The 14,782-nt window shown below is 41.0% G+C and overlaps 2 protein-coding genes across 3 annotated transcripts; one reads left to right on the forward strand and one right to left on the reverse strand.

Moving 5' to 3' along the window:
* Nucleotides 1-1,426: 1,426 nt before the first annotated feature.
* On the reverse strand, nt 1,427-6,891 carry LOC311497750 (coxsackievirus and adenovirus receptor homolog). Its single transcript, XM_084558122.1, has 4 exons — nt 6,561-6,891; nt 4,537-4,884; nt 3,429-3,788; nt 1,427-3,174 (listed from the first exon to the last, which is right to left on the reverse strand). The coding sequence occupies exons 1-4, from the start codon at nt 6,625-6,627 to the stop codon at nt 2,981-2,983; spliced, it is 969 nt and encodes a 322-aa protein (XP_084414248.1). The 5' UTR covers nt 6,628-6,891; the 3' UTR covers nt 1,427-2,980.
* Nucleotides 6,892-8,583: 1,692 nt separating this feature from the next.
* On the forward strand, nt 8,584-10,999 carry LOC311493240 (Fc receptor-like protein 5; the record flags this gene model as incomplete). Of its 2 annotated transcripts, XM_084551800.1 has the most annotated exons (5): nt 8,584-8,614; nt 8,685-8,720; nt 10,099-10,362; nt 10,442-10,687; nt 10,763-10,999. In XM_084551800.1, 5 exons carry the CDS (start codon nt 8,584-8,586, stop codon nt 10,792-10,794), a joined length of 609 nt encoding a protein of 202 aa, XP_084407926.1. In that variant the 3' UTR covers nt 10,795-10,999. The 2 variants fall into 2 exon arrangements, with proteins under 2 accessions (XP_084407926.1, XP_084407925.1); XM_084551799.1 differs by having other exon boundaries at nt 10,442-10,999.
* Nucleotides 11,000-14,782: the final 3,783 nt, after the last annotated feature.

Genomic DNA, 14,782 nt, shown 5'->3' on the forward strand with positions numbered 1-14,782 from the left:
ATTTAGGGGAGGGGCCAAAAAAATGACGTCCGAAGCCTCGCTGCCCGGCTGTACCACGTGACTGATTCAGAAAGTGGTTCGGATTTTGCCGCGAGGTTTGACAGCACTATAAACCCCTCGGGGTTTTTGATAGAGTGTCAAGTTGCGGAGTTTGGATAGAGTTTATATAATTTGGAGATAGTTTGGAGAGTTTAAAAAGAGAGATATAGTTTGAAGATTTAGGAGAGTGAGGAGAGAAAGATAGGTAAGAGGATGGAGCCAGCTAGGAAGAGACATAATGAGTGCCCTCTTCCTAGTTCCACAAGCACTTTCACTTTCCTCTGCCTGTTTAAGCCCATGCCATTTGCCTAAAGTGACGGAAAAACACACAACCTGCCATATCATATCATACTACCATTTTGGGAAAAGTTACATATATTGTGTGTTTTATTCAAAAAATATCATACACCTGTGATAATTTAAGTAGGCTAGAGAAATTATTTGGTCATACATTTTTTTGTAATTCATAGTCATTCCCAAGAGCCATTACAGATAGTGATGGCCCTCTGACACCCGAGGCTCCGACACATGCGCCGTAGCTCATGAAGCAATTGTACCGAACCACTGTGCCGAGGCGTGGTTCGTTCGAAGCAGCTGAGTGACGTCCGAAGCACTTGAACTGCTTCAGACGTCACTCAAGTGCTTCAGACGCTTCAGCAGCAAACGAATCACCTGAGGGGTTCGGTTTGTCATGTGAATCACTTGGCGGATCGTGTGTTCAGGGATATCTCGGATATCCTATCCCTATTTAGTGGTGCTCATTTGAATGTTTCTTTGCAGAGTAGGTTGGTTCGTTGCTGTAGTTGGAGTTAGTTGCGTATTTTGTGGAGATAGATCGTAAGATTCAGAGAGAAATAGATAAATTAGTTACATAGTTAGATAACACCGTACTGATAGATAGACATAGTTACATAGATAGTCCTAAATAGCGTTATATAGATAAGACAGAGAGAGAGAGATACAGATAAGATATAGATATATATCTAATATAAAACTATAGCCCAAAACTATACACGCACTTCTGACTATATATAGTCACACTACTAAACCATGATACCAAGAGCAAAAGAAAATAGTTGACGTAAGAGCTGAAACATAAACATTAATGCAAATTAGCGACGGTCCACAGAGTGTAGTAGTGACGTAATCAAAATGGTCCAACGACAATTGGACGCCATTAACGGGATTAGTGGCACACTGTGAAATCACCGGTCTTTCGTTATTGAAGCAAGGGATCGATTCCCGTTGGTTCTTTTTTATTTTTTATTGTTATATGTATATAATTTTCTTATAATTAACTTTAAACCACATATCCATGTAACGTAGTCGAATAGGAATGTGCATGGCCAATCAAGTACCACACAAGCATGAACCAGTAAGACACGTCTCCATTGCACTACATTTTATTGTCCACTAGATACAAAAAATAGAGTACGGAGTCACTGAAGCTTCGAGTAATGAACCTTTTTTTAATCACGTGTCGAGGCTTCAACAAAACCTCGATTGCCCATCACTAATTACAGACACAAAAAATCAATGCATCACACATTATGTGGTTATACACCTCGCCAGTAGGTGGTTTCATGTGCACATGAAGCTTCGAGAAATGAACCCTTTCTCGAACCAGTTGGCTCAAGTGGTTCGATGCCTCATGAGGCTTCATCTCGCCATCACTAATTAAAAGGAAGAACACAAGCAACAGAGATCAATCTAAAGAAGCTGACAGACAGACATCCAGCATGTCAACTAAGACACAGGTTTGACTATTAGAAGAACATCTTGTCATCATATAGATGGTTAAATAACAATTACCTTTATCCCTCCCTGAGACATAAATGAAGACAATCAAAGGAACAATAAAATCATTAAAGTGTAATATACAATATATAATGTTTCTAGATATATAGACAGACAGCAGCAACACATATACAAACAAGTAAACCAAATGATAAGGTACACAAGTTATAGTCTGTCAATCCCAGATAGAGTCAGAGTGAATGTAGGAGGTTGGTTCAGACTCCACTCCTGCTCCCTGAGCTTTGTTGGACTGATTCCAGATCAGATTAGAGCTGCTTCAACTGCTTCAACAGGTCAGACAGTTTGTGATGGAGCAGCTTCTACATTCAGCTCAGAAAACTACACAAGCATCATTATCACTAAAGACTAAAGCCCAAGTTATGCTTCCGCGTTGACACAGCGTGAGGGGGCGTACGGACCTATTGCGTCCTTGCGGACCCCCGTGCGTCCTACGCAAGGGCCAGACGTGCACCTCCCAAAAATCCTCGACGCGCGTCGAGGCGACGCAACAGCAACGCAGCGGCATTGGCTGTGATTGGTCCGCTAACTACATCCGCTGGAGACCGCTTTTCCGGTTTCCACTCATAAACACCGCCATTTTTAAAAAGTCTTCAGTTTGGTTGGTCTTTGAGAATGGACAACATGGAAGAGCGTCTGGCGGAGGAGGTTCACTGTGACTACGACAAAAGCCGGAAGGTAAATAACTATACGAGGCGAGATAACTTTACATATATCACAGTGGATTTTTACAAAAATTACAGAAAAAGTTTATAAAACTAGAAATGAATAAAACCTCCAAGACTTCTCAGGACACTTTGGGTCACTGGTAGATCTTCGTAGAGAGAGATCTTTGTAGAGTTTCTGTTTAACAGAAAGAAGTTTGAAACGAGATGTTTGAAGAATTCTGGATTACTATTAAAAAGGAATGAAAGATTTCTTAGTGAAGATTGATTGTTTCTATGACTTGAGCTTCCACTGAGTCCTTCCTCTGTGGATACAGTCCTGCTGTTTGCTGAGTGTTGGAGGTCAGCTGCTACAGTGGGTTGCTCATGTCTGCTGGATGTCCAGCATTGTTAACTCCTGTCTGTCCTCAAGAAACAGCAGCAGGACACTCAGAGTTCAGCTGGAAACTGATCTGAGACATTTAAAGCTGCTGAGGATCAGCTGATTGTTCAGGAGGAGGATGGTATCGATGTCTATATCTTCTGTAGATCAGAAAACCAACAACAGAACCAACAAGAACACCACCAACTATCAGACCAACTATCAGACCAACAGATCCATCCTTGTCTCCTCCCTGCTTGTCTCCTCCGTCCTCCTGGTGTCCAGCTGTGTGACCTGCAGACAGAAACAACAGAAGCAGGTGTGAGGTGTGAGGTAGGTGATGAGTGAAGAACAAACTGCTGTCAGACATTATCTACTGCACTCTGATCACATCACTCAGACCAGCTGTTTTCTAGAAAGTCTCATCAACAACATCTTTCTAAAAGTCAAACATCTGATCTGAGATCTTTCTCTCTCACATCAACAACCAGGAAGCAGCTTCAACTCTGATCAGAGACAAAGACACAAACTCAACTCTACTCACTCACCTGAATCTACTTCCAGTCTGATGACGGTGATGATGCTGATGGGATCAACGAATTTCTTGATGATGTTTTTTTCTCTTTGGTTGATGTAACACTCGTATGTTCCTCTGTCCTCTATCGTCACATTGTTCAGAATCAGAGACACGTCTCCATCCTTCATCTGTCTGTCCTGTAGATCCACTCGGTTCTTATAAGATGGATGCTGGTTCTCTGGATCTAACTGATTATCACGATATAAAAGAACATATTCATCTTCCTTCAGGTCAGTTCTTCTCCACTCTACATATATGACAGGATCATTGTTCAGAGCTTTACATGGTAGAGAGACAGTCTGTCCAGGATCAGCTGGGATGTTTCTCTTTTCTGAAGGAAACAAGACAGAGCAGAGAGGTTAAAGGTCAACATGCAGCAGTCAGTCAGTGGGAGGAGCTACCAAAGAGAGGACACTGGTCTCTGCAGGACTGGACCAGGGGACACCAGGGGACACTATATATATTTCCAGAATAAGTGAATTAAATAGAGAGAAACCCAAACATTGAACCATGTTTCTGATCCAGGTCCTTGGACTAACTCAGTCATTCAGGAGTCAGGACTAAACCAGTTCACCTTGATGGAGTACACACTGCTACTGAGTTATTATTTAACACAGAACAGAACATGGTGTATGAAGTGATGGGTCTATGTTAACAGTGGAATGAATTCATTCATCATGGAGTCATCTTAAATACGGACTAGTCTACTGTAGAGGTCTGCTGAGACCAACCTGCCCCCATCCACACCTCCTACTATATTAAAGTCATATCACATTAATGGGTCACAGTGTCCAGACGATAGAAAACCTTCACACAGATGAAACACATCTGATCTTTGTCTTCACTGCTAACAACATGCTGCTCATGTCTCTGTGACCTAAGCCTGTCCCTGAAATCAGGTATTAGCTGGATACGGAATAAAAGAAGAATAGTTTGTTGATTTATACAAAGTCTCATCAACAACATCTTTCTAAAAGTCAAACATCTGATCTGAGATCTTTCTCTCTCACATCAACAACCAGGAAGAAGCTTCAACTCTGATCAGAGACAAAGACACAAACTCAACTCTACTCACTCACCTGGAACAACGGTCAATTTGATGACGGTGGGACCAGTATCTCTCTTCCTGCGGGTTGTTTTATTGTGAACAGCACGACACTCGTACGTTCCTCTGTCCTCTATCGTCACATTCTTCAGAATCAGAGACACGTCTCCATCCTTCATCTGTCTGTCCTGTAGATCCACTCGGTTCTTATAAGATGGATGCTGGTTGACATCAACAAATCTCTTATCACGATATAAAAGAACATATTCATCTTCCTTCAGGTCAGTTCTTCTCCACTCTACAACTGTGACAGGATCCTTGTTCAGAGCTTTACATGGTAGAGAGACAGTCTGTCCAGGTTCAGCTGGGATGTTTGTCTGTCCTGAAGGAAACAAGACAGAGCAGAGAGGTTAAAGGTCAACATGCAGCAGTCAGTCAGTGGGAGGAGCTACCAAAGAGAGGACACTGGTCTCTGATGGACTGGACCAGAGGACACCAGAGGACACCAGAGGACAGCAGAGGACACTGGAGAGACATTTAAATAAGAAGTTCCTATAAAAAGTCAGTGTGTCTTGAGTTGGTTGTAGAACAGTAACCTGAATGTGTCCAGATGAAGACGTAGATGGACCTAACTGTTGATGAGCTTCAAGAATAGAGCCAGTAACAATCAGTTCTAGATGACTGATGGTTTCAACATCTGTCTAGAGCAGTCTGAGGACTATCAACTGTTCATGTCACCAAAGAAGAGACATTAGAGTCCAGGAAGTGAGCAGTAGATGAAGTGTTGTGGTGAGGATCAGTGTTGGTTGATCTGTGATGGACTAAAGGTTTCTGATCTGTCTCCTTCTGCTGCATCTGGATCAGGAGCTCAAGATCAGTCTAAGTCAGTACTTTTCAAATACTGACTGACTTGAGGTGGGTCAGGGGAGTGTGAGCGGCAGCGGGGGACTTTCAGAATTACTGTCTTTATTGATGCTTGAACTATAAACAAGCCTCCAGTCACTAGGTGGCAGCAGAACTCAAACTAATCAACAGATTAATCAATAGATTACCACTAGTTTAGGTATCGATCCAATACCAAGTAAATACAGGGTCAGTGTGGCTGATACCAATACTGATATTGATACTTTTTAATAATTAATATGGATCATCATTTTAAATCTGAATTCATTTTCGTGACCTTTAAATGTTTTTGTGAATAGCCCTTTGATTATTAATTGTCTGGATTAAAATACTTTATCACAATAAAAGTTTTTGTTCAGAAACAACACAAAATTATCAGGACAAATAAAAAGAGTGTTCAGAAACTACAATACAGTTATTAAACTAAATCTCTCCCTTCATTCTTCTTTCTGGACTTCTTCGTAAATCAACTAAGTGTACAAAATTACCACTCCACAACAAATATTATTAATAATGTAAATTAAATTCCCTTTTTTCAAGTAGCATGTATGTTTAGGAAATACAATACAAAAAGAAGACAACATGTCTCCCCCTCCTGTGACAGCAGCATCATTTAGATAAACAGTCAGGTCTCTTCTTTAATGAAACAAGAGAGAAACTGAAACTCAAGGATCCATCTCATTACATTGGTATCGATCAGTATCAATATTTGGATCAATCCGCTCACCACTAAACACCAGATACAGAGGTGACAGAGGGTATCGCTAACAGGCCGCTCATTTTGTGAGCGTGGCATCAGTAAATAAAAAGCCTCGTACAAAGCTGCCCAACACATCGCAAAGTGCAAAAAAACTCACATAATAATCAGCTGATTGGATGCATAATGCTGGTGCCAGCAACTCATACAGATAAATAAATAAATATTACCAGCTTCTCAATAGTGGGCTAGCTATTTAAATTCAAGGAGTGGGGATAATTGAAAACCACTGTCTGAGTGGTCACATGAAAACACACACAGAAATACACACACACACCCACACACACAGACAGCTGCCTGCTGTAGAACATGTGGTTGATCAGATCTTCTAGATCCAGTCAGACTCTACGTTGTCTCCTGAACATGTCAGAGCTAAAGACGCTTTGGTTTCAACTCACCAGCAGAGACAGACAGGACGACGCTCAGTAAAGTCATGCAGAGACACGCAGATGTTCCAGCAGCCATCTTGTCTTCTTCTTCCTCCTCTGTTTCCCTGACTTCAGTCTATCAACCTGACTAGATCACATTCAGTGGAAGGTTGAAGTAAAGCTGAAATAAACCTGAAATAAACCTGAAATAAAGCTGAAATAAACCTGAAATAAACCTGAAACAAAGCCGAAAGTCTCTGGCGCTGACGACTCGTCTGTCTTTCAGCCGCTAGCGCTCTATAAACCAGGAAGTGGAGCAATGGAGGGATGGGCGATAACCAAACCATAAAGAACTGAGTCACTACAAACAGAAAGTAAAGAGACGCTCTGAGTGTCACTGATAATGATCTCCATGACAACGATAACAACATATCTCACCTGTCCATCATTGTCTACCATCACGTAGAGAGCTTCCAAATGAATGAAGAGCATGTAAAGTGTATATTTGACATTAGTATATTAATGATTAAACTCCAACACTGGATGAAGGAGGAAACATGTTCCAAGTTTCTGTCACATGACGTCTCTAGCACAAATCAAACATGTCCAGACTAACAGGACCGACTAGTCTTCAGAGGAGAGTGCGCATGCGTCTGTTCTGCTGCAGCCTTTCTACTAAATCACGTGACTTCAGAGAAACTGAGGACATTACAACTTTCTACTGCTTTCTTCTTTCTTTCTATTTCTGTGTCAGCTTAGTTATTGTTCAGACTCATTCCTGAGAGGACAGAGTCTGACTGCAGGTGGTTTTACTCTACAGTCTGCTGACCTTTTATTCTAGATTATCATGGTGTCATGACTGTTCAAGGCTTGAACACAAATGCACAACTCAGACAAGGCGTTTGAATTCAGTCAGTGTTTATTTCTGAGAATAACTAAAAATCACTTGAAAAGGCAAAAACATGATAAGAAAATCAATGTCTAAGGTAACACAAAATCACTCTTGAGGAAAAAAGTAATGTAAAGTAAAATAACAAAGTCTCAGACAATCAAGGAAAAATACGAAAAACTAAAGGTAAACAATGATCTGTTAAGAAAAGACACAAGCACTCACACATTTACACCAGTGCCATGCACTGGAAGCAACTTGGGGTTCAGTGTCTTGCTCAAGGACACTTCAGCATGTGGCACATTCCGGGGGTCGAACCCCTAACCCTCTGGTTCGTGGACAACTGCCCCCATGACAAGCTTTACTTCCACAGTATGACACAGGGACTTTGAGTAAAACTCATCAGTTCATTCACCTGAAACATAATTCAGGTCTGGTTTTATCACTGTGCACATGACTATAAACTCTTTGAATTTTTTAATCTTGAGACGTAGTCTGTGATTAGGTTAAATCAATGGTTATATGTTTGGATATTATCCAGAATGAATCATTTAAGTCCTTTCATTCCTTCATTGTCTTGTTCATAAGTCTTCATCAACAGACTGATTTAAAGTGTAAAGAAACTGTCACATAATGTATCATTCAGTCTATAAGTCTGAACCAACAACCAGAGGAGTCAGCACCATGCCCTTCACTTTGTTCATTGTGTTTCTCACCACATTTCAGTGGTTAAAGCAGAGAGAGCAACAAACAGCCTGCAGCTCACTTCCTCTCAGTTCAACCGCTGCCTCCTGCAGAATCTATCAACGTGCAACATGATTGATGAGATCAGTCTATTGATGCACTAGTCAGTCATATCATTTATAATCTCTGCTCTAGTTACTCCACTGTCAGTGAAGGCATCACACTCACATACAGATGTTCTGTCAGATGTTCTTATCAGGTGTGTCTTTTGCTGCAGTCTGTCTTTACTCCATGTTATGGTCCATGACCTCATTTTAAAATGTCACGTCTCTGCTTTGTTTCACTGAAAATAACAAACATTTCTGAGAACCATAGAAAGGAAACCACAGCACTGACAGTCAGACGAGGGAGGAGGGATTTACTTGGTGTGACTATGACCTCAGAGCTCAGAGTGTTGATATAATATGACCAAGCTGCAGGATGGAGGAAACATCTCTACTGTGTCTGCTCTGTAAGTTCTCTACAGTGTTTTCTTCTGGAAGGTGAAATCTCAAACTAACCTGAGTGTCATTTCTCTTTAGTTCTGATCTCTCTGCTGTTCAGCACAACAAACCAAGGTCAGTCAACTTCTTCTGTCACACTTTAAAGCTGAATGACTTTTTGAGTGACTGAACAACAGAATTAATATTTCACTACAAAAGATAGAAATGTATTGTTGGGATTAAAAGAACTGCATTAGACTAGATCAGATCCAAATTGTTCATTTCAATGACAATTAGTCATGGAGATCAACAATGCTAGGAGCAATAGTCTTCACATTCAGAATCAGAATCAGCTTTATTGGCCAAGTATGTGTCCACATACAGGGAATTTGACTTGGTAACTTTTGCTCTCTTGTGTAAAAACACACAAAACTTAAATAACTGTAAACAATAAATCTCAATCTGTACACAAAAACTAAAAAAATAAATTGAAAAATTCAAAAAGAAAAAAGGATAAAAGCACATATCATATATACAATGATCCAGGAATTTGTACAGTGAATATATACAACTAATGCATAGTTATTGTTGTTGTTCATGTGGACAGCCTGCCACCACCAAAAACTATCTTTTTGGTGGTGGTTTTGGCGTACAGTGCTCTGTAATGCTGGCATCAGGGGAGGAGTCTAAACAGATTGTGTAGGGGTTGTGAGGGGTCAGCTGCATCAGATAGGTCAACATCAGTAACATCCTGTGTCAGAGTGATGCTGAAAAACTAGTTGATGCATTAGTGTCTTCCAGGCTGGATTACTGTAATTCATTACTGTCTGGCTCCAAATACTCTTTAAAATACTGCAGAAATTAACCAGAGAGATCATATTACTCCAGTTTTAGCTTCTCTTCATTGGCTCCCTTTAAAGTCCAGAATAGAATTTAAAATCCTCCTCCTTACATACAAGGCCCTTAAAGGCCTAGCTCCATCGTATCTTAAAGACCTCATTGTACCATATCATCCCAACAGATCACTTCGGTCTGAAAGTGCAGGCCTACTTGTGGTTCCTAGAATTTCTAAAAGTAGAATGGGAGGTAGAGCTTTCAGCTATCAGGCTCCTCTCCTGTGGAACCAGCTCACAGTTTGAGTTCAGGAGGCAGACACCTTCTCTAAGGTTAGCCTTACAACCTTCCTTTTTAACAAATCATATAATTAGGTCTACCTCTGTGACTCAGATCCATCCCTTAGTTATGCTGCTATGGACCTAGGCTGCTGGGGGGATGTTCAAGGTTTTTTTTCTATTCAAAAGAGCTTTTCTTTCCACTGTTGTCTTAGTGCTGCTCTGGGGCTTTCACGCTCTGAGTGGTGGCATCTTAAGATGTTAATTGCTATTGATGCTATATAAAGAAGACTGAACTGAGCTGAATGCATTTGGTTCGTTAACTCAAATTATTATCTCAATATTTGTCAGATTTTATTGAAAATGTTAACATACAGTAAATCCTTTCCTCTTCCTCCCAGCTCGTCTGACTGTGACTCCCAGCAGCTCTCAGGTCTTTAAAAGAGACTTTGTGTCTCTGAGCTGTGAGGAGGACGACAGCTCTGCTGGATGGACTCTGAGGAGAAACACCACCAAACGACAGAGGATTCAGTGTGGAGCTGGGTGGGGAGAACAAACTGGTTCTTCCTGTGAAATCAGCGGCATCATCACCAGGGACAGTGGAGTTTACTGGTGTGAGTCCAGAGAGGGAGCAACCAGTAACAGCATCAACCTCACTGTCTCTGGTAAGCTCAGACTGTGGAGTTAGTATTGATGAAGCTGTGTGGAAATGGATGAAATGCTGTAGTTTGTCTCTGTGTTGAGGTGGACCAGTGATCCTGCAGAGTCCTGTCCTCCCTGTGATGGAGGGAGATGACGTCACTCTGCTCTGTAAAACAGAGACCACTCCCTCCATCCTCTCAGCTGATTTCTATAAAGATGGCTCCTTGATCAGGACTGAGTCTACAGGTCACATGACCATCCACCATGTTACCAGGTCTGATGAAGGCCTCTACAAGTGTCACATCATCAGTCATGGAGAGTCTCCATCCAGCTGGATCACTGTCACAGGTGAGGAGCTTCACTTTGATTTCAACTCTTATTTCATCCACATGTTCACCTGACCAGGTGAGATTCTCTCTACAGAGAAACCTACAACCACATCACCATCCACCTAGGCGGAGCAGAGTGACCACTTTGATGACGTTGTGGCAGCCACCACTGAGCATCTCTTCTGCGTCTCTGATGATGTTATCTTGACTTCTTCTTTTCTGTCTTCTTTGTAGCTGAGCTGGAGTCATTCATTCAGTCATTCATTCATTCATTCATTCATTCATCTTCTGTACCCCCTTATTGAGCTGGAGTCACTGCAGAGTAAATAAAGACCTGTGTCATCAGATGGAAAGTATTTGTAGTTGTACGTGTGGTTTTTTGCGGCTGACAGAGTGAGACATCCTGTTGATCTTTGCTCACTGTCAGGTTTGATTTTACAGGTCTGACGTCACTGAGTGAACGGAGGGTTTCAAATCTCTGATACAGACTCATTTTCCTCTTCTTAGTCAGAGCAGCTGATGGTCAGCTGATGGCTGAAGGACTTACCCCTAGTGTTCTGCTGCCACCTGGTGGATGAAGGTTGATGGGAGTGTATCAGTCAGATGTATAACTGTGACCTTTTTATCATTTCTGAGTAAACACTCACATCTTGTCAGGAATTGAGCCCATCGTTGTCAAATCAAATCAAAATCAAATCAAATTTTATTTATATGTCACCTTTCATACTTTAAAAGCAATACAAAGTGCCTCACAGAGGCTAAAAACAGCAAGGACAAAACCCAACCCTCCCACCCCCGTAAAAAAAAACCAAAAATAAAAACACAGAGAGACACGGAGAGATACAGAGACACACACACACAGGCTCACAGTCACTGTACACACTAGAGAGAGACATGGCTGGCACCGAGACCTGGAGCAAGGAAAAAGCCTCCTTTCGGGGCCGACCACACTGAGAGGGCCTCCAGCCCACGACTACAGGGAGCACCGCCATCGAGACAGCCCCGACCCGGGCAGACAGGAGGCCCTACACCAAGGTGCAGAGCCCTCCAGCCACCAGGGCCAGAGCCGCCCACAGGACAGCACCCCCGTCAGTAGACCAGCAGCAACTCCCAGTGTGGTAGCCCCCCCCCCCCCCCCCCCCCCATGAGGAAACACTGGGGCTAAAAACTGAGGGACTAAAACTGTAAAGTAGGATAAAAATGACCAATGTAGATAAAATGCTTTCAGCTCGTAAAATTAAGACATGTAGTTAAAACATATAATTAAAACAAAAATAGAAAAGGAAATGATAAAAACTGCTAAAAACTAAGAACTGCTAAAAACTGAGGGACTAAAACTAAAACTGTAAAATAGGATAAAAAATGAACAATATAGATAAAATGCTTTCAGCTTGTGAAATTAAAACATGTAGTTAAAGCATATAATGAGAATAGAAATAGGAAAAATAACAAATTTATACAAAATAAATAGAATACAAAATAAAAAATAAGGTGCTTGAAAAAATAACTTTGTTTTTGTTTCAATAAAAAAACCTCAGCTGCCAGTGTTATTTGCCTGGTCCTGGTTCACCTACATTAGAGATCTTCTCAGTCACTTTGTGGCTCTTTCAAAGGTTTTCATAACACATGTTAAAGTTAAAGACACAGTGTGGCGAGGGTCCTCTTCATTGGATATTGATAATGGGTTTTAGCAATTCAACCAGATAAGATGAAATTAATAACTCACAGATACAAAAAGCTGAAATATTGAATGTATTTTATTGTGTGTTTTTCTTGATGGGGCCTCTCATCTGCTACTGATGAGAACCTGTCCTGTGAAGAGAAATTTGTTTAAAAGATTGTGTAGTAAGTTTTGTTTTATATAGATGAAGCCTCGTGAACTTTACCTTTTTTTTTTAACCAGCTGGATGGAAAGTTCCAAGGCTTCATGGAGCTTCATCTAGCCATCACTAGAGTATTTTGAATATTTTGAAATCTTATGTTAAATGTTCCTTCTTACCTCTGCTGTCTTCTCAGGTGTTCAGCCAAAAGAGTCCGCTGGAGGCCTGAACGGGTTATATAGCAGGCTATAAAGCAGGAGTTCTTAACCTTTTTGACCTCGGGGCCCAATTTTCCCAGTACAAAGTGATCCGGAGCCCATTCAAATATTAACACTTTCATTTTAATTGATCCGCATCTTGGTTTGATTTGTAACCAATAACTAAATCAAGTCCACTTGAAGATAAAACCTTGTGAAGATAAGATAAGACATGTTTATTGATCCCACGTATGGGAAATTAACTTGTCACAATAGCACAGAATTTGTCAAAAATATATACAAAAACAGTGACGACTTAAAAATTACCGGGGGAACAAAAAACACAAGTATTGATTGGAAAAATATATACAAAAAAATAACAACAAATATAAAGACATTCTGTATATACACTGTTGCGGTGGAATAAAAAATTTACAAATAAATAGATTGCTAAAACTTTAGGAAAAATATAAGTTGGTGAGGTAGTGGTTTGTGCAAAAAGGCAGATTTATTTGTGCAAAATGACAGTTATTATTATTATTAGGGCCCGAGCACGAAGTGCAAGGACCCTATTGTTTTCGTACTGTTTCTTTTTAGGGCCCGAGCACGAAGTGCAAGGACCCTATTGTTTTCGTACTGTTTATTATTAGGGCCCGAGCACGAAGTGCAGGGACCCTATTGTTTTCGTACTGTTTATTATTATTATTATTAGGGCCCGAGCAACGAAGTGCAGGGGCCCAACGGGGCCATGCAACGGAGTTGCAAGGACCCTATTGTTTTCGTACTGTTTCTTATTAGGGCCCGAGCACGAAGTGCAAGGACCCTATTGTTTTCGTACTGTTTATTATTAGGGCCCGAGCACGAAGTGCAAGGACCCTATTGTTTTCGTACTGTTTATTATTATTATTATTATTAGGGCCCGAGCACGAAGTGCAAGGACCCTATTGTTTTCGTACTGTTTATTATTATTATTAGGGCCCGAGCACGAAGTGCAAGGACCCTATTGTTTTCGTACTGTTTATTATTAGGGCCCGAGCACGAAGTGCAAGGACCCTATTGTTTTCGTACTGTTTATTATTATTATTAGGGCCCGAGCACGAAGTGCAAGGACCCTATTGTTTTCGTACTGTTTATTATTAGGGCCCGAGCACGAAGTGCAAGGACCCTATTGTTTTCGTACTGTTTATTATTATTATTAGGGCCCGAGCACGAAGTGCAAGGACCCTATTGTTTTCGTACTGTTTATTATTATTAGGGCCCGAGCACGAAGTGCAAGGACCCTATTGTTTTCGTACTGTTTCTTTTTATTAGGGCCCGAGCACGAAGTGCAAGGACCCTATTGTTTTCGTACTGTTTATTATTATTATTAGGGCCCGAGCACGAAGTGCAAGGACCCTATTGTTTTCGTACTGTTTATTATTATTATTATTATTATTATTATTAGGGCCCGAGCACGAAGTGCAAGGACCCTATTGTTTTCGTACTGTTTCTTTTTATTATTATTATTCTTTTCAGCGTCTTTTAAAAATTCTAACGGCTTCAATCATGCACGAAAAGTCCTGAAAATTTGCAGAAAGATCCGTTTGCCCGAAAATTGTAATGTATCAGGGTCTCGAGCATGGGCGTGGCAAAATGGCTCAGTAGCGCCACCTATGGACCTTCTACGGACCAGCCCCTGAAGCCCGTTGCGTCTAAAAATCTGGAAACATGTCACATATATGTAACATCCCAGGACGCACAAAAAAGTCTCTTGAAGCCATATTCTAAACCCAACAGGAAGTCTGCTATTTGGATTAAAAGTTTGAAAATTTGTGAAAATTGGACAAAAACAGCGTTTCTTAGAGATTGTAAATGAGGTATTAAATTTTATCAGATTGACTTCAAAACTATGGAATTAGGTAGTTGGAATCTCGATGAACAAAAACTAAAAAGGCGCATATACTTTTCGTCGAAGTGGCGTGGGTCTGCTGGCCCCTCAAAGTTTTTTTGACGCGCCATGAAACAGGAAGTTGCATTAAACGTGCTTTAAACGTGCTTTAATTCAGTCCAAAGTGCATGAAACTTTACAGTATTGTTACTGGTCTCTAACTGAACACA

This window comes from Chelon labrosus (assembly GCF_963514085.1).
Source record: "Chelon labrosus genome assembly, chromosome: 1".
Taxonomy (NCBI): Eukaryota; Metazoa; Chordata; class Actinopteri; order Mugiliformes; family Mugilidae; genus Chelon; species Chelon labrosus.

What these genes read in the sequence shown, in the direction of transcription:
- LOC311497750 (XM_084558122.1), bottom strand. Translation starts at nt 6,627, where the DNA reads ATGGCTGCTGGAACATCTGCGTGTCTCTGCATGACTTTACTGAGCGTC. An exon ending in CGTCCTGTCTGTCTCTGCTG is followed by an intron (nt 4,885 to 6,560) that starts GTGAGTTGAAAC and finishes TGTTTCCTTCAG; the next exon opens with GACAGACAAACATCCCAGCT. An exon ending in CAGACTGGAAGTAGATTCAG is followed by an intron (nt 3,175 to 3,428) that starts GTGAGTGAGTAG and finishes TTCTGTCTGCAG; the next exon opens with GTCACACAGCTGGACACCAG.